The sequence below is a fragment of the Monodelphis domestica genome, chromosome 4 (assembly GCF_027887165.1).
Source record: "Monodelphis domestica isolate mMonDom1 chromosome 4, mMonDom1.pri, whole genome shotgun sequence".
Taxonomy (NCBI): Eukaryota; Metazoa; Chordata; class Mammalia; order Didelphimorphia; family Didelphidae; genus Monodelphis; species Monodelphis domestica.
The window spans coordinates 257,381,366-257,408,482 of record NC_077230.1 but is presented as its reverse complement, the minus strand read 5'-3'; the positions used below and the strand labels follow the sequence as shown (position 1 = coordinate 257,408,482).

Here is a 27,117-nt window from a genome sequence, read left to right as displayed (position 1 = left end):
ATTGTCCACAAGCTCTGGAAGAACTCAAATTGGAGCTTATCCAAAAGATGGAAACCATCTGGCAAGAAAAATGGGGGAAAAATTCAGAGAGAGATCAACAGTCTGATAGACAAGAACTCCCAATTGGAGAAACAGCTGGAAGCCTCAAAAAGCAGAGCAGACCAAACTGAAAAGGAAAACCAGACTTTAAAGACCAGTATTAAGCAACTGGAAGACAAAGATCTTGCAAAACAGCAAGAATTAATAAAGCAAAGTCAAAAGACTAACAAATTAGAAGAAAACATAAAATGTCTCATTGACAAGGTGACAGACCAGGAAAACAGAGGAAGATGAGACAATTTGAGAATCATTGGTATACCTGAAAAAACAGAGATAAACAAAAATCTCTATGCCATACCACAAGAAATAATCAAAGAAAATGGCCATGAAGCTCTTGAAGATGCGGGAAAAATAGAAATTGAAAGGGTTCACAGAACACCCTCTATACTAAATCCCCAAAAGAAAACCCCCAGGAATGTAATTGCCAAATTCAAGAGTTTCTAAGCTAAGGAGAAAGTCTTACAAGAAACCAAAAAGAGAAACTTATTATACAAAGGAGCACCAATAAGGATTACACAAGACATGGTAGTGGCCATGCTAAAAGACCACAAGGTCTGGAACATGATATTCAGAAAGGCAAGAGAACTGGGTCTTCAACCAAGAATCAACTATCCGTCAAAACTGACTATATACTCCCAGGGGAAAGTATGGGCATTCAACAAAATAGAAGATTTCCAAGTATTTCTAAGAAAAGACCAGATCTCAGTGGAAAGTTTGGCATCCAAACACAAAGAGTAAGAGAAACATGAAAAGGTAAATATGAAAGAAAAGGCAAAGGAGAAAAAAAGTTTTTTTTTTCTTTTTTTCAAACTTTCTTCTATAAGGGCTACAATTAGATTAAATTATTTATATTAATATATCAGGGAAATGTTATGTGTAACTCTCAAAAATTGTATGCATTAATAGAGTAATCAGAAGAATCACTCAGAGGGAAGGATTGGGGCATAAAGATGATTTGGAGGAAAAAAAAAACAAAAAGAAAGAAAAAGGGAGGGGGACTTGAAGAAATAGAAATTTATTAAATAGAATAATCTTTGTCACACAAAGATACACATGGGAAGGGGAGGGGGAGAATTCTCTTATAAGAAGGAGAGAAAGAGAGTGCTAATTGGTATTACTTAAACCTTACTCTCAGTGAAATCAACTCTGAGAGGGAAGGGCATCTAGTTCCATTGGGATCTTGAATTCTATCTTATCCAACAGGGTAAGGAAGAAAGGAAAACTAAGAGGGGGAGTGGAGAGGGAATTCAAAAAGGGAGGGAAGGAGAGGGGGGAGGGAAATTAGCAGACCCCCCCAAAAAAAAACAAGAAGGGAACAAAAAGGGAGGGGCCATAAAGGGAAGCATAGCAAGAGATGGGGTTGGGGAACTGATTTAAAGTAAACCACTGGTTTAAAAGTTTATAGCAAAAGAAGAAAGGTCAAAATTAGGAGAGGATATCAAAATGCTGGGGAATTCACAAGTGACAATCATAACTTTGAATGTGAATGGAATGAACATACCCATAAAACATAGACAAATAGCAGAATGGATTAAAATCCAAAACCCTACCATATGTTGTATTCAAGAAACACACATGAGGCAGGTAGATACTCACAAGGTCAGAATTAAAGGTTGGAGTAAGAGCTATTCGGCCTCAACTGACAGAAAGAAGGCAGGAGTTGCATTCATGATATCTGACAAAGCCAAAGCAAAAATAGACCTGATTAAAAGGGATAGGGGAGGTAAATACATCCTGATAAAAAGAAGTATAGACAACAAGGAAATATCTCTAATCAACATGTATGCACCAAATGGTATAGCACCCAAATTTCTAATGCAGAAACTAGGAGAACTGAAGGAGGAAATAAATAGTAAAACTATACTAGTGGGAGATCTGAACCAACCACTATCACATTTAGATAAATCAAATCAAAAAATAAATAAGAAAGAGGTAAAAGAGGTGAATGAAATCTTAGAAAAATTAAATAGATACATGGAGAAAAATAAGTAGGGACAAAAAGGAATACACCTTCTTCTCAGCAGCACATGGCACATCCACAAAAATTGACCATACACTAGGTCATAAAAACATGGCAGAAATAAATGCAAACTTTTCAGATCATAAGGCAATAAAAATAATGCTCAGTAAGAGTACATGGAGAGCAAAATTAAAAATCAATTGGAAATTAAATGATATGATACTCCAAAATCTGTTAGTTAGAGAACAAATTATAGAAACAATAATTTAATTGAAGAAAATGACAATGGTGAGACATCCTTTCAAACCTTATGGGATGCAGCCAAAGCAGTACTCAGAGGAAAATTCATATCCTTGAGTGCATATGTTAACAAATTAGGGAGGGCAGAGATCAATTAATTGGACATGCAAATCAAAAAATTTGAAAGTGAACAAATTAACCCCCCAGAAGAAAACCAAATTAGAAATCCTAAAAATTAAGGGAGAAATTAATAAAATTGAAAATGATAGAACTATTGACTAATAAATGAGACTAGAAGATGGTACTTTGAAAAAACAAATAAAATAGACAAAGTACTGGTCAATCTAATTAAAAAAAGGAAAGAAGAAAAGCAAATTAACAATAACATAGATGAAAAGGGGGACCTTACCTCCGATGAAGAGGAAATCAAAGCAATCATTGAAAATTTCTTTGCCCAATTATATGGTAAAAAATATGCCAATCTAGGCAATAGGGACAAATATTTACAAAAATATAAATTGCCTAGAATAACAAAAGAAGAAATAGAATTCCTAAATAATCCCATATCAGAAAAAGAAATCCAAAAGGCCATTAAAGAACTCCCTAAGAAAAAATCCCCAAGGCCTGATGGATTCACAAGTGAATTCAATCAAACATTCAAGAACAGATAATCCCAATACTATACAAACTATTTGACATAGTAAGCAAAGAGGGAGTTCTACCAAATTCCTTTTATGACACAAACATCATACTGATTCCAAAGCCAGGCAGGTCAAAAACTGAGAAAGCAAACTATAGACCAATCTCCCTAATGAACATAGATGCAAAAATCTTAAACAGGATACTAGCAAAAAGACTTCAGCAAGTCATCACAAGTTTTATTCACTATGATCAGATGGGATTTATACTAGAAATTCAAGGATGGTTCAATATTAGGAAAACCATCCACATAATTGACCATATCGACAAGCAAACCACCAAAAATCACATGATTATCTCAATAGATGCAGAAAAAGTCTTTGATAAAATACCAACACCCATTCCTATTAAAAACACTAGAAAGTCTTTCCTAAAAATAATAAACAGTATATATCTAAAACCATCAGCAAACATCATCTGCAATGGGGATAAACTAGATACATTCCAAATAAGATCAAGAGTTTAACAAGGATGCCCATTATCACCTCTATTATTTAACATTGTACTAGAAACACTAGCAGTAGCAATTAGAGAAGAAAAATAAATTAAAGGAATTAAAATAGGCAACGAGGAGACCAAGCTGTCACTCTTTGTGGATGATATGATGGTCTACTTAAAGAATCCTAGAGAATCAACAAAAAAGCTAGTGGAAATAATCAAAAACTTTAGCAAAGTAGCATGATAGAAAATAAACCCACATAAGTCATCAGCATTTCTATATATCTCCAACTCTTCTCAGCAGCATGAATTAGAAAGAGAAATTCCATTCAAAATCACCTTAAACAATATAAAATACTTAGGAATCTATCTGCCAAAACAAACTCAGGTACTATATGAACACAACTACGAAATCACTCTCCACACAACTAAAACTAGACTTGTGTAATTGGAAAAACATTAACTGCTCATGGGTAGGACGAGCCAATATAATAAAAATGACCATCCTACCCAAACTTATCTATCTATTAATGCCATACCCATTGAACTTCCAAAAAATTTTTTACTGAATTAGAAAAAAACATAACAAAGTTCATTTGGAAGACCAAAGGATCACAAATATCCAGGGAAATAATAAAAGAAAAATATAAAGGAAGGTGGCCTTGCAGTCCCAGGTCTCAAAGTATATTATAAAGCAGTGGTCATCAAAACAATTTGGTACTGGCTAAGAGACAGAAAGGAGGATCAGTGGACTAGATTTGGGGTAAGTGACTTCAGCAAGACAGTATATGACAAACCCAAAGATCCCAGGTTTTCCGACAAAAAGCCACTATTTGTTAAAAACTGCTGGTAAAATTGGAAGACAGTGTGGGAGAGATTAGGTTTGGATCAACACCTCACACCCTACACCAAGATAAACTCAGAATGGGTGAATGACTTTAACATAAAGAAGGAAACTATAAGTAAATTACGTGAACAGAGAATAGTATACATGTCAGACTTTTGAGAAAGGAAAGATTTTAAAACCAAGCAAGACATAGAATCACAAAATGTAAAATGAAAAATTTTGACTATATCAAATTAAAAAGTTTCTATACAAACAAAAAAAATGTAACTAGAATCAGAAGGGAAGAAACAAATTGAGAAACAATCTTCATAACAAAAATATCTGACAAAGGTCTAATTACTCAAATTTACAAAGAGTTAAATCAAGTTTACAAAAAAATCAAGCCATTCTCCAATTGATAAATGGGCAAGGGACATGAACAGGCTGTTTTCAGTTAAAGAAATCAAAATTATTAATAAGCACATGAAAAAGTGCTCTACATCTCTTATAATCAGAGAGATGCAAATCAAAACAACTCTGAGGTATCACCTCACACCTAGCAGATTGGCTAACATGACAGCTATGGAAAGTAATGAATGCTGGAGGGGATGCGGCAAAGTGGGGACATTAATTCATTGCCGGTGGAGTTATGAATTGATCCAACCATTCTGGAGGGCAATTTGGAACTATGCCAAAGGGCATTAAAAGACTGCCTTCCCTTTGACCCAGTCATAGCACTGCTGGGTTTGTACCCCAAAGAGATCATAAGGAAAAAGAGCTTGTACAAGAATATTCATAGCTGCTCTCTTTGTGGTGGCAGAAAATTGGAAAATGAGGGGATGCCCTTCAATTGGGAATGGCTGAACAAATTGTGGTATATGTTGGTGATGGAATACTATTGTGCTAAAAGGAATAATAAAGTGGAGGAATTCCATGGAGACTGGAACAACCTCCAGGAAGTGATGCAGAGTGAAAGGAGCAGAACCAGGAAAACATTGTACACAGAGACTGATACACTGTGGTTCAATCCAATGTAATGGACTTCTCCATTAGTCTCAATGCCATGTTCCTGAACAATCTTCAGGGATCTAGGAGAAAAAACACTACCCACAAGCAGAGGACACATGGTGGGAATAAAAACACAAAGAAAAGGCAACTGCTTGACTTCAGAAGTTGAGGGGATATGACTGAGGAGAGACTCTAAATGAATACCCTAATGCAAATACCAACAACATGGAAATGAGTTCAGATCAAGGACACATGTGACACCTGGAGGAATCATGTGTCACCTATGGCAGGGTGGGGAAGGAAAATAAAATGATCTTTGTTTCCAATGAATAATGTTTGAAAATTACCAAATAAAATAATGTTTAAAAGGAAAAAAAAAAGTTAGTCATTTCTCAATTGTTAGAAATCCCTTCAATTTAGAGTTCTTTGTCAGAGCTACTATAAATATTTTTGTACAAGTAGGTCTTTTTGTCTTATCTTTGATCTCTTTGGGATATAAACCTAGTGGTGGTATTTCTGAGTCAAAGAGTATACATGGTTCTATAATCCTTTGGGAATAATTCCTTACTGTTCTCCAGAATGGTTGTATTCACAACTCCAACAAAGTATTAGTGTCTCAATTTTTCCACATCTCCTTCACCATTTACCAAGTTTCTTTTCTTTTCTTTTTTTTTTTTTTTTGCTCATTTTAGCCTGTCGAATAGATGTGAAGTGGTATCTCGGAGTTGTTATAATTCACATTTCTCTAATAAATGGTGATTTGGAGCATTTTTGTTTCATATGACTAAAGATGATTTTAGTTTCTTTATCCGAGAATTGTCCATTCATATCCTTTGACCATTTGTTAACCGGGGAATTTTTGAATTCCTACAAATTTGGCTCAGTTATTTATATATGAAAGAAATGAAGTCTTTGTCAAAGATACTAGTTGTCAAAGATACTCAGTTGTCTGCCTTTTAATCTTGTTTGCATTGATTTTAATTTTTCAAAACCATTTTCATTTAATGTAATCAAAGTTTCCTATTATTTACTTTTTATATCTTGTAATGGTCTTTATGTTTTGTTTGGACATAAATTCTTTCCCTATCCATGGCCTGACATGTAAACTATATTGTGCTCCCCTAAATACTTCATAGTATTACCCTTTATTTCTAAGTTATTTATCTATTTTTAATTTACCTTGATATTTGGAGTGAGGTGTTAGTCTATGCTTAGCCTATTCCATACTACTTTCCAGTTTTCCCAACAGTTTTGATCAATTAGTGAATTATTTTTTCCAAAAATTTGGATCTTTGGATTTCTCAAACATGAGATTACTATGGCCATTTACCATCACATGGTGTCTGATCTATTCCATTGGTTCACTACTCTATTTCTTCGACAGTCCCAAATGATTTTAATGGTGGCCACTTTATAAAATATTTCATTATTTGATATAACTAAACTAATCTTCATATTTTTTCATTAATTCTTTGATATTTTTGGCCTTTGTTTCTTCCAGATAATTCTAATATTTTATTCAGATCTGTGAAATAATTTTCGGTGATTTAATTGGTATGACACTTAATAAATTTATTAATTTTGGTAGAATTCTCATTTTTACTATATTGTCTCAGATTCCCCATGAGCAATCAATATTTTTCCAGTTCTTTAAATCTACATTTATTTGTGTGAAAATGTTTAGGAATTGTGTTTATATACTCCCTTGATTTGTCTCAGCAAAAAGACTAATAAATATTTTATATTGTTTTTAGTTATTTTTAATGGCATTTCTCCTACTATCTATTCCTGCTGGATTTGTTGGTTGAATATAGAAATACTGATAATTTATGTGGGTTTATTTTAAATCCTACAACTTTGCTGAAATCTTTTCATTTTAGTTTTTAGTTGATTCTTTAGTATTCTTTAAGTACACCATCATATCATTGGAAAATTGTGATAGTTTTTATTTCCTCATCCCCAATTTTATTTCTTCAATTTTGTTTTCTTTTCTTATTACTAGAATTAGCATCTACAATATAAAATAATAATGGTGATAATGGACATCCTAACTTCATGCCTGTTCTTTTTTTAAAGTTTAATATTCATTCATATTGCAGATAACAAAACATTTGGATTTGGATAGGTACTACGTTTTACAATTTTAAGATAGGAGCCATTTAATCATATGATTTCCAAAAGGAATAAGTATATTTTGTCAAAGGCTTTATTCTGCATCTATTGACATCATAAGATTTTGTTTGTTGTTATTAGTAAGGTTAATTGTGCTGATGGTTTGACTAATATTTTAACAGCCTTGAATTCTTGGTAAAAATCCAAATGGTCTTTGTAATATGTTGCTATTGTCTCCTACTAGTATTTTATTTAGATTTTGTACATCAATATTCTTTAAGGAATTGTTCTATAATTTTCTTTCTATGTTTTTTTTCAATAACTGTTCTAGCTATTCATTTTTATGTATATTTTTTAAAATTTTCATATAATATTGGGATTAGTTGTTCCATCAATAATTTATAGAATTCACTTTTGAATCCATCTGGTCCAGAAGATTTTTTCTTAGGGAACTCTTTGAAGTTTTGTTCAAATACTATTCTAAGATAGGGTTATTTAATTATTCTCTTCTCTGAGAATGATGAATTTATATTTTTGTGAACATTTATCTATTTCACTTATATTTGCAATATTACTGGTATATCATTTGACAAAATAATTCCTAACAATAGTTATAATAATAATAATAATTTAGTAATGATATTACAATCACCTATTTTATATTTGATGATAATTTGTTTTTCTCCTTTTTTAATACTAAATAATAGTTTATTACTTTTAAAATAAAAGTAAGATCCTAGTTTTACGAGGTAAATCTTTTTATTTTATTTCAATTTCATGAATTTCTACTTTTATTTCCAAGATTTCCATTGTATTAAGTGGAAATTTTTAATTTATTCTTTTTCTAGTTTTTAAAATTTCATTTCCAATGAATTATATAGCCTTTTCTTTTTTATTGATGTACACATTTAGTGATTTTAAAAATTCCCTGAGTTATAATTTTTGCTTCCTCCCACTAATTTTATAATCTTTATCTTGTTATTCTCTTTAATGAAATTATCAGTTGTTTATTTAAATTTATTCTTTTATATACTCATTTTTAGGATTACATTAATTATTTTCCAAATAACTTTAATCTATGCTTTCATGCCCTTCATTAAATGTAATTTAAAGTGCATTATAGTATGAAAAGAGTACATTTAAAATTTCTGCTTTTCCACATTTAGTCATAAAGTTTTTGGTTCCCTAATATCTTGTCAATTCTTGTGATGATGCCATCTACAGTTGAGAAAAAGGTACACTCCTTTCTATTCTCATTTAAATTTTTTCCAGAGGCCTATCATATTTAGCCTTTTTAAAATTCTATTCATCTCCTTGACTTCTTATTTATCTTATTGTTAGATTTATCTAGCATTGAAGGGGAAAATTGAGGCACCCCATTTCCTTATTTTTCCTATTTCTTCCTGTACTTCATATAGCTTCTACTTTAAGAATTAGGATTTTGTGCCAATTGAGGCATATATCTTTAGTATTGGTATTACTTTATTGTTTATGATTATTTTAGGAAAAATAGTTTCCCTAGTCTCTTTAATTGGGTCTATTTTTATTTTTGCTACATCAGAGATTTTGAGTGCTGTCTTTTTTATTTCATCTAAGACATAAAAAAAAATCTTCTTCTGTACTTTATTTTTACTCTGTGTGTGTCTCTCCATTTCAGATGTTTTTCTTGTGAATGGCATGTTATCAGATTCTGGTTTCAAATCTAGTCTGCTTTCCACTATTGTTTTAGGGGTGAGTTGGTACCATTAATATTTATGTTTTCTAAATATACATTTTCCCTATTTTTTCTTCTCTTTATCCTCCTCTCTTTTTCCTCTCGTCCCTCCTGTTACTAATTATGTGCATGTTCTTCCATTTTAAACCTATTCATAGGAGAATGAGGTTTATGCATTGTCTACCACCACCATCTATTTTCACTACTACTATAAAAGCTCTTCCTTGCATGCCTCTTTTATGTAAGAAAATTTTCCTTATTCTTCCTCCCCCTTCCCATTTATTACAAGGTATCACTTTCTCACTCCTCTTTTTTTTTAATCATGCGGACATAATTGACTTGTTCCTGTACACTCTAACTATATAGTCTTTCTAACTACCCTAATAAAGAAGATATTTTTAGAAGTTATATGTATTATCTTCCCCATTATCATTAACTTTCTCTTTTTAATTTTTATATTTCATATCTTTATCATTATCATTTCCCTTTTATGTGTTTATGCTTTTTATGCTTCTTGAGTCTTGTATTTGAAAGTCAAATTTCCTAATCAGCTTTGATCTTTTCATCAGTGCTGTTTGTACACCCTTGATTTCATAAAATATCCATTTTACCCCTTGCAGTAATATATTGTTATGCTTGATAGTTTATTCTAAGGTGTAATCCTGGGTCTTTTGATTTCTAGAATGTCATATTTTAATACCTTCACTTCTTTAATATGGAAGCTGTTAAATCTCATGTAATCTTGACCAGGTACTCTGGAATGTGGCTGCAATATTCCTGTATGTTTTCATTTTTGGTTCTCTTTTATATGGTGATAGATTATTTCAATTTCTATTTTTTGCTTTAATTCCAATGTATTGGGGCACTTTTCCTTGACAAATTTCTTGATTTCTAGCTCCTTTTAGATCATAAACTTTTAGGTATTCCAATAATTCTTGTTTAAAAAAAAACTCTCATGTTCTGTCTTAGTATCAGTACTAAGTAATGGCTAGGCAGCTGAAGTTAAGTGAGTTGCCCAGAATCACAGTTATAAAATATTTAAGACAAGATCTAAATCCAGAACTTCCCATATCTAGTCCTATTCATTGCTTGATCCACTGATTCACCTACTGCTCCAATCTAATAAATCTTAAATTATCCCTCATCAATCTACTTTTTCAGATCATTCATTTTTCCTAATGAAATATTTCACATTGTTTTTTTCCCTTTTTTCAGTATTTTAGATTATTATTATTGTTAAATGAGGTCTCATAGAGTCATTAGATTCCACTTGCCCTATTCTAAATTTTAAGGAAGTATTTTTTTCAATAAGCTTTTGTGACTTGTAAATATGGCAGCAAAGGGAAATGATAAATGAGGTAGGGGAAGAGGCAAACTTGGGATACATACACTGCTGGTAGAGTTGTGAATTGATCCAACCATTTTGGAAGGCAATTTGGAACTGTAAACAATGGGCTTTAAAAGACTGCATGTCCTTTGATCCAGCCATACTACTGCTGGATTTTGAACCCCAAATTCATAATAGGGAAAAATACTTGTAAAACAATATAGCCACTCTCTTTGTGGTAGCAAAAAAAAAATGGAAAATGAGGGAGTGTCCATCACTTGGGGAATAGCTGAATAAATTGTGGTATATGTTGGTGATGGAATACTATTGTGCTCAAAGGAAGAATGAACTGGAGGAATTCCACGTGAACTGGAATGACCTCCAGGAAATGATGCAGAGTTAAAGGAGCAGAACCAGGAGAACATTATACACAGACACTGATACACTGTGGTTCAATTGATATAATGGACTTCTCTACTAGCAGCAGTGCATTGACCCAGGACTATCCAGAAGAACTTATGAGAAAGAACACTATCCACATCCAGAGAAAGAACTGTGGGAACAGAAATGCAGAAGAAAAACATATGAATGAGCACATGGTTCAATAGATATATGGTTAGGATTTTAATGTTAAAAGATCACTCTACTGCAAATATAAATAAAATGTAAATAGGTTTTGAACAATGATACATGTATAACCCAGTGAAACTGTTTGTCAGCTCTGGGAGAAGGGAGGAAAAAGGGGGTAAAAATCATGAATTATGTAACATGGAAAATATTCTAAATAAAAATAATAAAAATAGGCTTTTGTGTTTTTCTTCCTTTTAGATTTTTAATGATATTTTCATCGGTGAATTTTGATATATCTTTCCATTGTGGCCACTTTGGTTTTTAAAGTAATATTTTCCCCTTTTTTGTGCCCCTTTACCAAGTCCTTAATTGTCTTTTCATGATTTTCTTCCATTACTTTATTACTTGATTTTTTTTTGTTTATTCTTATTTGATTTTGAAAAAAATCTTTCTAGCTTCCCTACAAATTGTTATTGGACTGGTGTCAAATTCATAGTTTTCTTTAAAGCTTTACTTACAGCTAGTTGTAATTTATTGACATCTTTTGAGTTTGTGTCTTGATCTTCCCTATTGCCATCGTGGATTGCTATATTCAATTGCTTGGTATAGACTGTTTGTCCATTATTCTACTTTATATTTTGATTTTGAACTTTATGTTCAAATTTATCCCTTTTCCTCTTGTGGGTAGTGAAGGAGCATGGTCTCAAGTTTCAGATTTTATTTGCACTCATGTTTTCAGAGCAAATTTTGGGGCATTTGGAAGTTTGGGGTGCTTTTATGGTGGTATGATCTGTGACTAGGCACTGCTCTCCTGATGTGTATTCTCATCATTACCCAGGACACGTCCCTGAACTCTTGAGACCAGAAACTGTTCTGTTCTTAATCCCCGATCCCTTCTGACCAAAAGCAAACCTTTTCCTCAAGGCTCCTGCTTCCTCTTGACCAAAAGTGCTTCTCTCTTAATGGTGACCCAAAATATTTATAACCTATGGGTTTCCCAAACAACATATGGTCCTTCATCTAATGCTAGCACAGAGATCCCCTGTAATTTCCTTTTAATCAGCTGACTATTCCCTTACTATTTGTGCCTTAAAAGTTTCATAGTCCATTGCAGCTTCTGTTACCAACACTTGGTCCCAACACAGGTATTACATCCATAAGAGATTCGTCAGATGCCATTCCTCTATCATAAATCTCCTCCTAAACTAATTTGATTTGGGTTTGCATGCTGTCTCACTCTGAATTTTTTTTGGTTCTGCTGCTCCAGAATAGATTTGTGGTATTATTTTAAAGTTGTTCAGAAGAGAATGTTGAGAGATCTCAGCTGTGTGCTTTCTCTAATCTGGTGTGTTAACTCCATTCTCAGAAGTTTGCATGAATTTCTGGCTTTCTAGATACTACAACATGCTGCCTCTCACTAATATAGTCTATAATAATGTCTATAAAAATAAAGCAGATGATCTGTAGTTAGACATCTTTGGTGGGTACAATAACTTTAATTTCCACTTAGATCTTTTATTACAAAAATAAAGGTAAGTTGAGTGAAAGGGGTAATAATAGCCCCATTACCTTGTCTATTTGCAATTTTATTCTAAACTACACAATTGGACAATGTGATCTTTAAAAATAGTAAAAAGAAGAGATTCTGTTAAATATCAAGATGACCTCAAATTTTTGAATATCCTCTAATGTTTCTATTCTATCAATATTAAGGAATGTGTTCCACATGAGGGTTCTATTGTTTATTAAATCTTCAACTGCCTAGAATACTTACAGCCATTTACCCTATGAGTTTCATGGCAAACATTCCACTTAATATCCATTTACTCACATCTGTTCCTCTTTTATATCTTTTGTTCTATTTAGATGAGAAGTACTTGCTCTTTGGCTTCTAGAAAAGTTAGAGAATAGTGAGATGAAGAATTTGAAATATATATACAAAGAACACTTTTCTAAGGACATCACAGGTGTAACATTCCCATTCTACCTTCTCATTATTTGAATTACATCTCAGCATTTACCATCTGAGAAATGATTCTTGCTGTCATTTAGAATTCTCATTGATTCATACATAGAAAAATGTAGAAATATGTCAATCAGGTTCTAATAGAGAGAATACTAGTTTGTGATTTTGAATTGATTTCAACTATTGTCTGAGAAGTATGCCTCTTACAAAGCATTAAGACAAACCATGTAGGTATAAGTGTGATTCCTGAAAAATAATCTTAATGAATAGAGCATTTAACAATGATAAAAAATATCTATATTATAACTATTTTGGTGAGAAATCTTAAAAAGTTGGACATTCAAAGATCTTCATCTATTTCACTGTTACTTTAATATTCTTTGGGCTGTGGGGTTAAATTACCCCAATGCTAAGAATATTACATCAACTCCATCTCTTTCCTAACCCCTAAGCTGCTACTTCTGCTTCCCTGAAATGTTATAATTGGTTTGTATATAAGTAAATATGTACATGATATATGTAATTGTATACATGCAATCTCCCCAAAAGAAGATATATTCTTTGTATAGGCAGCCAGGTGGTGTCATCCAGAGAATTTTGGAACCAGAGACAGGAAGACTTGTGTTTAAGTCAATCTTAGCTCAGACCTATACTGACTACTTTGTATAATCCTGGACAGCAAATAAATAATGACTATGAGCTTCACTTTTCTTCTCTTTAAAATAGAAATAACAACCATAAACTTATTATTAAAATAAAATGAAGAAATGTATAAAAAGTGCTTTGAAAAACTTAAGATGGTAGATGCTGTTGTTATCAGTGTTTGGCACATAATAGACACTTAATATATGTTTATTGGCTGTAAGAGATAGTTAACCTACAATTTAAAAGAATTTTAAATAAATCTTAATTTTAAAAAAGAAAAGACTTTTTTTAAAATTTGAAGTTATCAGTGAATCCCTAAATGTTTTGCTTTCTTTATTGTTTTCATTTTTGGCATTGATAGAAAATCCATTCCAAATGTGGAATGTCAGCTTTTCTCGTGTGCAACATTTCTGCTTTCTTTCCCTCCTGGAATCCTGAAGTGCTTGGCTATGTGAAACTCAAAAAATTTATTTAAAGACTTAATTGAGCATTTTTGAGCACCCTCAAAATTACTTGTTCTTTTTCAACAGCCAAGAAGAGAAACTTATTGTCTGTAAACACTTATTCTCTTATTAGCAAAATTATCAGTAAATAATGATTCTGAAATTTGAAGATATCCTGGAGCTCTATATTACATAGCCTTGAATTTAATTTGTAATTCTTAATGTAATTCTTTCTCATGCATCACCCACATCCTAAAGTATTAATGCTGAAAAATCTAGGAAAAGCAAGCAATTTAAATTATCAGACAAAACCTTGAGGGGGCTAGGGTAAGAGCTAAGAGAAATTCTAATCTCAGTTATGGCAACGTCTTAGAAGTCATTGTAGAATGTTCATGAACATCAACTTGGATTCAAATAGGATTTACATAAATGAATGTGCCCTCTTTTCATTTGTTGCTAATATATGTCATTGAATTTGGAGGTCAATTGAATAAGGTAGTAGAAACATTTTTGGTGAAATGAGTACTACAATTTTAGTTTGTAACTTGTGAGAAAATATATAATTATTAGGAATCTGTTCATAAGTAAAGTAGCAAGGAGAGTATATATAATTGATAATTCATATTACATAACTATATAGATCTCTAGATAGAGATTAGATAATGTTTATAATTCATGTTATAAATAGAACAGAGTTTGATATAAAATCAATAATAGAAATCTTTTAATAATATATATATATCCTTTTCCATCTGCCTCTACTACTTGCCTATTTGATCATCACATCTCTGTCACTCTGTCTCAGTCTCTCTCATTTTCTTTTTCACTTGCTGTGATCTGCTCCATCCTTAAAAAAACTATTGACCCTAACTAATCCATGCTACCCTATCAGGACTACCATCCACCCAGCTAATGTACTATATCTGTCCTATCTTTCAACACTAGGCCCCTTAGGGTATGTGTGTGGGAAAGGGTGAAGACATTCCTTGTTTCCACTCTCTTACCTCCCTCTCATTTTTCAGCTCTTTGCAATTTGGCTTCTAGTGGACTCCCAACATTTCCAATAAGGAGAAAGCAGTTATGCTCTCTTAGTTCTCCTCCTATGGAATTAATGTCCCTGGTAATGTTGTTTGTCCTGATGCAGATTCCTGGAACTGATCAAGAATGCAAAGCAAGATAGACTTGGAATAAATGGCAGGACCTTTCTAGAAAATCAGTATATTTTGGTGGATAAATTTGCCTCCATTGATATTTCTATGATACCGCCTCTCAAAATTCTCACAACTAGCTTGCTGCTAGATAAAAGGTGATAAGTTAGGGACAGTTTCCAGGGTCTCTGCAGGTTGACCCCCACTGTCCCCAGAGCCAAAGAGTAGAGAATGAGGGGATCAAAGAGAATCCAGAGAGAGAAAGGAGATGCAGACTGAATGCCACAAAAACAAACAAACAAACAAAAAATTCTCAGGGCTAGCAAATAATTTCTCAAAATTAGAGATAATTATGAGATTTTTTACTCTATCAGCATCTCAGTTTAAAAGCCATCTGGCCTAACCCTTCATTTTATAGAGGAGGAACTCAATGTGAATTCAGGTGTTGTCATTCTAAATCCAGCACTGAATCAATCAGTGACATAAGGGAGATACTATTTGTTTGTTTTTTTTAAACCCTTACCTTCCGTCTTGGAGTCAATACTGTGTATTGGCTCCAAGGCAGAAGAGTGGTAAGAGTAGGCAATGGGGGTCAAGTGACTTGCCCAGGGTCACATAGCTGGGAAGTGTCTGAGGCCAGATTTGAACCTAGGACCAGGGAGATACTATTTGTAATTGACAATTGATATTGGAGAGAATACATATCAATGATGACTCAAATCTGTACCATGGAATGGAAAGAGTATTAAATTATGATGTAAAAAATCCTGGACTCAGAACCCAACTTTGATACTATCTGTATTACTGTGGACAAGTCAGTTAGCTTTTCTATGCCTCAGGTTTCTCATCTGTAAAATATTCAATTTGCCCAGCTATTTGTAAGGTCCTATCTAACTCTAATTCTGAAGATTTTCCCCCTGAAAAGCCTAAAGAAAAGTTCATTTTAGCAATAAAGTATGACTAAGTCCACTGCTCTTCTGGATTCTTAGATGCAATTATTATTAAACCTTCCATAAGGGCCAATAATGATATTGACTTTGCCATCCCCCTATCACTCTTTTGTGTATATGACTAGATTCATTTGGACCAGTGGTTCACTTAGAGTTCTGCTGGCTTTCCATTGAATTCATTCTATCTGTTAATAGGTTTTACAACTCTAGGTAAGGAGACTGCTACCACAGTTTGGATGCCAAGACAATTGACCTGGAGAGAAAGGAAAGTAGTTTACCTCTTCTCCAGATGCTCACAAACATAAAAGACAGAAGAGAATCTAAAGGCTGGTGTTTAATGTTGGCCCATTTTATTATAAAATTTAGCTGTAGAGTATGGGGTAGTGGGAAGAGGGAAATCAAGAGAGTTAGCTGAAACTCTTCCTATACGAGTTGTATGAATTTGGGATTTCAGTATTCCTAGTAGCTTTTCTTGTGTGCCTCTATTTGTGTTTCCCTCTATTGTGTGTGTCCCTGCAGAGTACTGCTACTGGACTGTACTGAAAGCTTCCTAAAGTCTGAGGGATAAAGATTATCAAAGTGTTGGGCAATGGGGAATCTCTATCCCAAGGCCAGAAACTATAGCCTAAGATCAGTTTAAAACTATGGAGTTACACATGTAATTTACCACAATGAAAAAGAGAAGAATAAGAGAGGTAACTGACTTTAAATTTCTTAAGAATCTACATGACTGAAACATTGAAAAAGCTTATATATATAATAGAGCCTGTGTCTTGTAAATATCTCCTGTATCTATTAGAAATGCCTATTTCTGTCATGCAGACTCAAAAGGAAGGGTGTTTGCAGGGATTCTAATTTACCAATATGCTCTGCTTTTCTGTTACCCATAGGGAGGAGGCACTAGCAAGATCATGGGGGTCACAACCTAAGGATCTCTTTCCCTATATCCTAGAGGACTTCAGAAGCTACCTTTTCTAGCTAAAAAAATATTTTCTGAACAAAATGCCACAAAAAGTACAGTCACAAATCCCAGTTAGATATAGTCAGCATAAAAAGGATTTGGTAACTCATGTAATTATAGTACTTGAAAATATGTGGATAAGGTATTGGAACCACAGTGAGCTTGGTAGTGTGACTTCCTTTTATTGGAAAATTGGGATAATAATTCTCTGAACTCAAAGAATTTAAAGGTGAGTTTACTTTGACTGTCCATGCCTACCATTCTAGACTCAATTATTTCCTTCTTCCTGAAAAGCTATACTGAAAAATTTTCATTTGTTGTTCCTTATTGAAAAAATTTCAGCATCTGGCTAAAAGTATTTTTTGGATTATTAGTATACAGAAGTATCATGATAATGAAGTCTTGTAGTTCCAAGCCCAGATTCATATAATATACCATATGAATCATAATAATGCCTTTTCTGTATTTTTAGGTGTCAGTTCTTTTATGTAGGGACCTAACTGAATCATATTTATATCAATTCCTCACCACTATTTTAGGCTACATGATATTAAAACTTTAATGTAATTATTATTTAACATTTAATTCAACTATTGAGTAATACTACACTGAATAGTTTTATATATAATATAGCATATAAGAGCATTAAGATCTGAAGGGTCTTTACAGGTCTGTTTATATCGGACTAACAAGGAAACAATTTGAAAGTTATACAGTGACTTTCCCAGAGTTATACAGGTTGTTAGTAGTACAACCTGGGCTGGACCTTAAGTCCTATGTTTTAATACTATTGGACATTTTGGTAGCACTTTATGTCTTAAACATGCTTTATATTCATTATCTTCTTTCATGTCATTGGTTCCTTACAACAACCTCACAACTACTATTAGTATTTTATTTTTAGAGATGAACCAGGTTAAGTGAATTGTTCTTGATCATACAATGTGTCATACATAAAATCTGAACCCATATTTCTCTCTTAACTCCACAACTAGTGCTTCTTCCACTATCATATATCATATCATATATCATATCAACTTTAGAAAAAATTGCAGTGATTTAGAAAATTTCCACGATTAAGCATGTGAAATCTATTTCAGATTGCTTATCATCTCAGGGAAGGGTAAGGATGAGAGGGAGAGAAGGAAAGAGGGTGGGAAGGAGGGGGATAATTTGTCATTGAAACTTTAAAAATGAATGCTTGAAAATTGTTTTTATATGTAATTGAGGGAAAGTAAAACATTATTTTGAGAATTAAAAAAAATTGCTGTGATAATTTGATTCTATCTTGTGACTCAAGAAGGATGTTAGCCATGTTTCATTATTATATATAAAAGATGTAGGAACTGATAACTAATTCTCTGAAACCATAGGAAAACACATTCTCATCCCCCCTCACCATAAAAAATGCCACTCTTATTTTTCTCCATATTTTTGCTATTGTTGTTTCTCTAACTAGAATGCCTTCTAAGTTAATTTCTGCAGCTGCATATCCTTTGCATCCTTCAAAAGCCAGATAAATTCTCCTTCATCTATTTAATCTTCCATTATTGCAGGTTCTACCTGCAATGCTCCTTCACTACTTTGAATTACTTTGGCACTAAACTGATCATCATTTTGGTGCTTAATCAAATGCCATCTTGTAATCTATGTTGATATTTTGCTGAAGATGTAATTTTACTTGTGTAAACCATCACCATCATTCTTTATCATGTGAGGTTCTTATTAATATCTTATAATTCAATTAAAATGGAATCAGTGCATTTTACTAAGCACTAACTACACTTGACATTCTGCTCAAATATATACATATTTCTCTTAGGAACTGACTAAACTACTGCTTTTATAAAAATTTTTCACAGTACCATGGCCAGATAGTAGACACCACACAACATAAATTCAGGAATATGGCCATGTAACAGGAGTCTGGAATCAGTGTTTACTATTTTACTTAAGCCTCTAGAGTTACAGTTACATTTTCAAAATAAAAAGCATACAGTCAGTTAATTGATATTTGGCCACCTCATAGTTCACTAAACTTAATAATGTTCTACTATTCATCAAGGATAACCTTTTCCCAAGTCTAGTATTTACCTAATAATCTTTCACTTTACACACGTCTACTGAGGAGAAATCTGTCTAATTATAAAAGAAGTATCTAGTACTGGGTAATGCAACTAGCTCAAAGGATAACTAACATATTTAGATGGCAAATTTGGGATTCACAAATGTCAACAAACCATAAAAATATTTTTAATATAATAAGGTAAATTTTTATATTAAACAGGGAATCAAACTCATATTTTTAAAAAATACTTCTGTATGAGTCAATGAGAATGATATGCTAAATAGGTCATATAAAAATAACTTTTAAAAGTTTCCTGGCTTCAAGCTTGATATGTTAATGATGTGATATGTTTACCAAAGAAACTAGTATTATCTTTAAATGAATTAATAAAAGTTTCAGTCTTAGAATTGGGCTATTTTTCCAATAATATAGGAAAATCTATACTAAATAATACAAATAGATACTTTCTCTGCAATGTATAACCTTAGAGGATTGGTGAGAGAGAGCACGGAGTGATTTGCCCAAAGTCACATGCCTCATAAGTGTCAGAGACATGATTTGAAACCAGGTCTTGCTTCCTGTCTCTGAGGCTAGTTCTCTATCATCCAAACCATGCTTCTTCTCCACAAAAAGTTAGTGTGGCTAAAAAGGAAAGCAATTATAATTTTTAAAAAATCCCCTTCCTTCTGTCTTAGAATCAATATTGTGAATATCTTCCTAGGCAGAAGAGCAATAAGGTTTAGGAAATGAAAGTAAAATGACTTGCCTAGGGTCACACAACTAGATAGTGTCTGAGGCTAGATTTGAAGCCAAGACCTCCCTTTCTTGACCTGGCTCTCAAACTACTGAACTACTTAGCTGCCCTTACACTTATGATTTTATAATCCTTCATGATTATCAGAAACAATGTAAGTGTTACATTCACTTTTTATTGTTTATTTTTTTAGCTGTTCAGTCATGTCTTACTCTTAGTGACACCATGAACAATATGTCTCAGGTTCTTCTATCTTCCACTATGTCCTGAATTCAGTCCAAGTTAATTTCATTGATTCTAAGACACTATCTATCCATCTCCCGACTTCCTCTTCTTTTTCCTTCAAACTTTCCCAAAATCAGGATTTTTTATGAGTCCTGTTTTCTCATCATGTAGTCAAAACTTCAGTTTCAATATTTGTCCTTCCAATCAATAGTTGAAATTAATTCCTTTAATTATTAACTGATTTAATCTCCTTGCTGTTCAAGGCAGTTTCAAAATTCTTCTCCAGTACCACAGTACCAAATCATTGATACTATGGTGCTCAGCTTTCCTTATAGTACAATTCTCATAGTGATAACATTACTACTGAAAAAGCCATAGCATTGACTATTCAGACCTTTATTGGCAAGATAATATCTCTACTTTTAAACATCTGCTAAAAAAATCTGCTGTCCAGATTGCCATAGTTCTTCTTCTTCCAAGAATCAAACGTCTTATAATTTCATGGCTGCAGTCACCATATGTGGTGATCTTTGAGCCCAAGATTATAACATATGACACTATTTACATTTCTTATTCCTCTATTTGCCAGGAAGTGATGGGGCCTATTGCCATGATCTTAGCATTTTAAAAGTTAAATTCTAAGCCATCTTTTACACTCTCTTCTTTCAGCCTCATTAGAAGGCTTCTTAAATCTTTTTCACATTCTGACATCTACATACCTGAGATTGATATTTCTCCTGGAAATCTTAACTCAGCTTGTGATTCATCCATCCTGGCATTTCACATGAGGTACTCTGCATATAAGTAAAATAAATAAGGTGATGATAAACAACATTGCTGTACTGTTTCCCAGTTATAAACTAATCACTTCTGTTCCAGCTCTTGCTTCTTGACCACATATAGTTTCCTCATAAGACAAATAATATTTTCTGGTATTCTCATCTCTTTGAGGCTTGCCACATTTTATTATGATGCATAATCAAAAGCTTTAGTGTAGCCAATGAAATAGAAGTAAATGTTTTTTTAAGGAATTTCTTACTTTCTCCTTAATCCAGCAAATTTTGGCAATTTGGTCTCTAGTTCCTCTGCCTCTTTGAAAAGTCGTCTGCTTTCCAGGTAATTCTCTACTCACATATCACTGAAACCCAACCTACAGAAAATTAGGCATGACCTCCTTGCTGACATGTGAAATAGGTACAATTGCTTTGTAATTTCAACATTTTTTAGCATTACTCTTCTTTGGAACTGTGTCATAAACTGAACTTTTCTAATCCAGTGGCCACTGTTTAGTTTTCCAAATTAGCTGCCCCATTGTGTGCTACACAAACAGCAGCATTTTTTTGGTGATTTAAATATCTCTGCTGTAATCCCATCACCTTTATCACCATTACATTCAATAATGCTTCTCAAGACCCACTTGACTTCATTCTCCAGGATGTTTGTAAGGGTCTAGATCAGTGATTATCAGTGATGTTAATCTCTTTCTTAAATAATTCTATATATTCTTGTCACCTCTTCTTAACCAGATCTGAGCATCTTGAAAAATTCAGACTTAAAGAAAGGAGGGGAGATCCTGAGATTGTATAAATCTAAATAAAATACCTTATGAATATTAAGTGAAAATGATGAATAGATTTAAGAGGTTGGTTCTGTTAGAGTGCCTAAGGAATTATGGAGAGAAGTTGGAAATATTGTATAGGAGGCAACAACAAAAGCATTCCAAAGATAAAGAAGAGGAAAAAATCAAAATGACTCTCTGATAATGTTTTACAAATAGCTGAGGAATTGAGAAATGGATGAACAAATTGTAGCATATGATTGTGATGGAATACTGCTGCTCAATGAGAAATGATAAGCACATTTTTTTAAAACTTGGAAAGAACTATATTAGATAATAAAGAGTTAAATGAATAGAACCAAGGAAATGGCAAAATGAATAAAACCAAGAAACCTCAAAAACAATGTATCACTAAAGATTTAATATTTGAAGAATAACATGAATATTCACTTCTAGAGAATAAAACAAAAAGTAGAAACAAAAATGGAGACATAATATATGTATGCATATATATGTATGTATATATATATATATTTACTGGCTAATGACTTCTTTGGTGCAGGGAGGGACTGAAATATCTTGTTTTCTTAAAGAAGCTATTTATAGAAATAGAAGAAAGCAGTAGAATGGAAAAGAGATCTATTCTAGAAAATTAGCAACATCAAGGGAATGTTTCATAATCATATAGGCATGAGAAAAGACAAAAAAAGATAGAAATGTTAATAGAAATAAAAGAGAACTTCACTTATACTGCCTCATTTTGAAGAGATGTTAATAAAGTGGAGATCATTCAGAGAGTTATTTAGATAGTGAAGAGTTGTAAAACAATGTTACATGACGATATTTTGAAGATACCAAGGACATTTAGCCTGGAGAAGAAAATACTGAGATCAAATATATCAATATTTGGTATATATATATATATATATATATATATATATATATATATATATGTATATGTATATATATGTATGTGTATATATGTAAATGTATATATGTGTATATATACATATTTCTACAGAGATGTATATGTATATAAGTTTCAGGTAATCAAGAGAAAGAAGATTCTAGCATTAAGGGAGGCAGGAAAAGACTTCTTATAGAAGGTAGAAATTTGACTGGAGTGTCAAAGAAGCGAGGGGAAAACAGAAAGTAAAGATGAACAGGGAGAGAATTCCAAACATGGGGCAGAGCAGGTGAAAATACCTGTGGATGGGAGATGGCGAGTTCTGTTCAAGGAAGATCAGTCAATGGACCCACTGCATTTATGTGAGAGAGTAAGATATAAGAATAAAAAAGTAAAAAGGGATCAAGGACTTTGAATGGCAAACAGAATATTTTTATTTGACAATAGGGAACCACTATAGTTTATTTAATGGAGCAGAGATGTCTTTAGGAAAATCAATTTGACAACTGAATGGAAGATTGACTTGAGGCTAAAAGATCACATGCAGGGTGATAAGAACCTACCTATTCCAGGGTTAGCAGTGTCAAAAGAAAAACAGGAATATATAAGAAAGATGTCATGAAGGTAAACTCAAGAGGATTAAACAACAATTTGGATATACAGAGAGAGAAAAAAACAAGTACAGGCAATTTTCCAAAAGGAGAAATGCAACCATATAAGAAGTACAAATTAAAACAACAATGACATTTCATTTCATACCTATGAGAATATGAAAGATTACAGAAGTTGAAAATGATAAATATTTGAAGGTTTGTGAGAGGTTAAGTATACTAATGCACTGGAGATAGAATTGTGAATTGGCCTAATGACTATGAAAAAATAAAGGGAGGGGAGGGAATATATATTCAAGTTACTAAACAATATATAACCTGTGATCCAGTAATACCACTACTAGAACAGAAGAAAAGAATCTACTAAAGTACTTATAGCATATTTGATGCCTCTTTGTGGTACAAAAGAACTAGGGAGGGAAAGTGCACTTATTAATTGGGGAATGGTAGAACAAACTGTAATATGTAAATGTAATAGAATATTATTGTCCTGCAAGCAATGATAAGCATTAAAATTTCATAAAAATTTGGGAAGACTTAAATGAACTGGCTGTAGAGTATAATGCAGAGAATTGGAAGAATAGTTTTCATGATATTAAAAAATAATTATAGAGAGAAACATCTTTGAAAGACCTCAAAACTGGAATCAATGTAGTAATCAATCATGACTTCAGAAAACAAATGATCAAGCATGGCTTTGGGCTCTTGAAGTTATAAATGAAAGGTGCAGAATGAAATATAATTGCAGACATGACCAGTGAGCTGATCGTTTTACTTGCTTATCCATATGTGTTAAAAGAGAATGTTTCTAGTAAAGATGAAAGGAAGTGAATTAGTAGAAAGTGACAGAAAAGGAGTGGTGGCAGCTATAAAACATGAAAAAAATATTCAGAGGAAGCCAAGACTTTCAGATAGGTACACAAAGACAGTCTTGTTATTCTCTTATTACAGTACAATGTTCTCTGTTCTCTTTTGTGTGTTTTCAGAGATCATCTATAGCTGGGTGTTTAATGAGTTTCCCTCCTTTGTGGCAGAAGACAGCCGACGCTTCATTTCCCAGGAGACGGGCAATCTCTATATCTCTAAAGTACAAACATCAGATGTTGGCAGCTACATATGCCTAGTGAAAAACACCGTGACAAATGCTCGAGTTCTTAGCCCTCCAACACCACTCACACTACGCAATGATGGTAAGTGACAGGGCACATACAGAAGAGGTCATCCATTTCAAATGGGAAAGATAAAAATTTATTGGGAGACTATTACATCAAAGGCTTGAACACAGAACCAATAAAACCAGAATGGCATTTACTCTATTTGGACACTACATTTTTTTAAAGATTGAGATTAGGTATATTTAGTAAGAACATTCTGCTTTTAGAAAAAAACATGATCCATAGATGAAGAGTATTCACTGTAATAGCATTCTCATTGCACCATAAAGTTACTGACAAAACGGCGCCTGAAATAAAAGCCCAGGAGTTATTTTCTTTGCGATTTAGTAGCTTCATATAGCATACTTGTATGAATTGCCTGCATTTTATAGTTTCACTTTCTCATTACATTTTTATTTCATCAGCCTTAGAATGGAGTTTTCAGCTTTTAATACTTCATGGTAGAGTTATAATTATTATTACTTTTTCAATAATATGAGTGGTTAGAACTTTAACTTTTTAGTGCAATTCAAGCAGAAGTGATGATCCCATAATTATAGGTATTGCCATCTATCCTGAGTATCTCAGAGTTTAAACACCCCATTTGTACATTCATAGTAAAGCATTTCATTACAGAAGTCAAGTACCACATTAGATTTTATATATAGTATGTGGCTGGCTTTGTCATGTGATAAAAAAATCTATAAGGACATTACTAAGGAATGAACTTTGAGAATCTCACTGAATGTGAGGTTAAAGATATTTCTCAAAACTATTTTTATTCTATGTGCCTCTTCCTGAAACTTTTGGTGCCAGCATACATGGCTAGCATTTATTTCTTAACATGATTTTCAGCTTAGTACCTGACACCAATTTATTTATGTTTGATGCCATGAGAACAATGTAGCTGTCTCTCAGCAATTTCCATAGAATTTGTAATTTTCCCATAATTGAACCTTTCTTCATTGAGAAAATGTATCCTTTTTTTCTACAACATGAAACTTCTAACTTTGATAATCATTTTTTTTTGTACTCTCTTCATATTCCTAGATACTGGAATTACCTGTGATTTCTTTAGCTTAGAGAACTTCCATTGTTGGTATTCTCTACCTGTTCTCTCATGTCATCACACTAAGGAGATGCCAAAGTAACTAAGAAATAAAATGATTTGCATATCATCACAATGATGAGTAGTACAAGAGGAAGGTATTTAAATTTGTAATTCCTAACACCAAGCCCAGCATCCTGGTCACTGTATCCTACTTCCTCTGTGTTTTTTGTTTTGTTTTGTTTTTATTTAAACCCTTACCTTTCCTCTTGGAGTCAATATTGTTGACTCCAAGGCAGAAGAGTGGTAAGGGCTAGGCAATGGGGGTCAAGTGACTTGCCCAGGGTCATATAGCTGGGAAGTGTCTGAGATCAGATTTGAACCCAGGACCTCCCATCTCTAGGCCTGGATCTCAATCCACTGAGCCACCCAACTTCCCCCTTCTCTCTGTTTTAACTAATGCCCTATTCTCCTTATTTATGTTTGATTGAATAAATCTTTTTTCAAAGCTATTATTTTTTGAAATATTTTTGAAAGAATTAATAAAGAAGAATTAAATATTCTGACAGCCTGGCAAACTCAACTCCTTCATATATTCCCAGAATGCTTTGATTCTTAAACTTCAACCAAATACTCATAGAATACTTTGATCCTCCTTAACATTATTCTGAATTCAATATACTTTCCCAGGAATATGAAAAACTTAATGAGTTTTTTCAGGAATTGAGTAGTTCAAATGTGAAAAGTGAGTGAAAAAAAATCAGGAGGGAAAGGAAGAATTAATAAAATCAAATAAAGAGCTCTACTTCACACATTAAGAACAGAGAAAGAACTTTTTTTAAAAGACAAAGAGTATAGCATAAACAAGTCTGGACTCATTCTGTACTTTGAGGACTATTTAAGATTGCACTTATCTAAGACATCTCTATTTGATAAAGTATTATTGAGAGAATATTTGCCCCCAAATGAACTTTCCCTAAAAAGTTAAATGGGAAAGTTTTCAATTGGTGAATTTCACCTTTAGATCTGTCTTTTGAAAATAAAAATAAAGCTTCTCTGTAGATAAACCTTTTTATTACCCTGTGGTCATCCAGAATTCCTGCAGGGATTTTAAAATGTCTTAGTGCAAATGCAGTCATCATAACAGATGTTTCTGGGGAGTCTGAAAGCCTGTTTCTACAGAAATTAAAATGTAAAAAAATACATTTAACCTGCTATGACTGTATTTAAAAAAAATTACTTGTGGAATGAGACATTCGATTTTTTTTCTTTAGAGCCCACCTTTTAAAATCAATGACAAAAAAGTATATATGTAGTAAAAAAGATATAAAGACACTAAAAGCTAAAATGTCTTAGAAAAGACTGCTTTTGGCAAATAGCATTTGAAATAGGTTTCCATGGAAGTTAGAGAACCTAAGAGGCAGAGGTGAAAAGGACATGCATGTGGGAGAGACATGGAAAATGGAACATGGTATAAAAAAAAAATAACAAGGCCAGTTTGGCTGGACAGAGTAGTGCATGAAGTAGAGTAATATACAACACTAGAAAGATAATTAATACTAGTTAACATTTACATAGTGCTTACTATATGCCAAATACTGTGCTAAGTGCTTTACTATCTTTATAGAGGCGGATTAGATTCCCCACTTTGGGAAGGGGTTTTAAATGTCAAACAGAGAGTTTGTA

At 32.9% G+C, this 27,117-nt stretch overlaps 1 protein-coding gene across 1 annotated transcript in view; it reads left to right on the top strand.

The window, feature by feature from the left end:
* Positions 1-27,117, top strand: part of CNTN5 (contactin 5) — a 1,793,707-nt gene that overhangs the window by 1,363,659 nt on the left and 402,931 nt on the right. Inside the window, exon 8 of the mRNA XM_007494948.3 lies at positions 24,216-24,419. Coding sequence (XP_007495010.2) covers positions 24,216-24,419 — 204 coding nt within the window. The remainder of the gene's footprint in view (positions 1-24,215; positions 24,420-27,117) is intronic.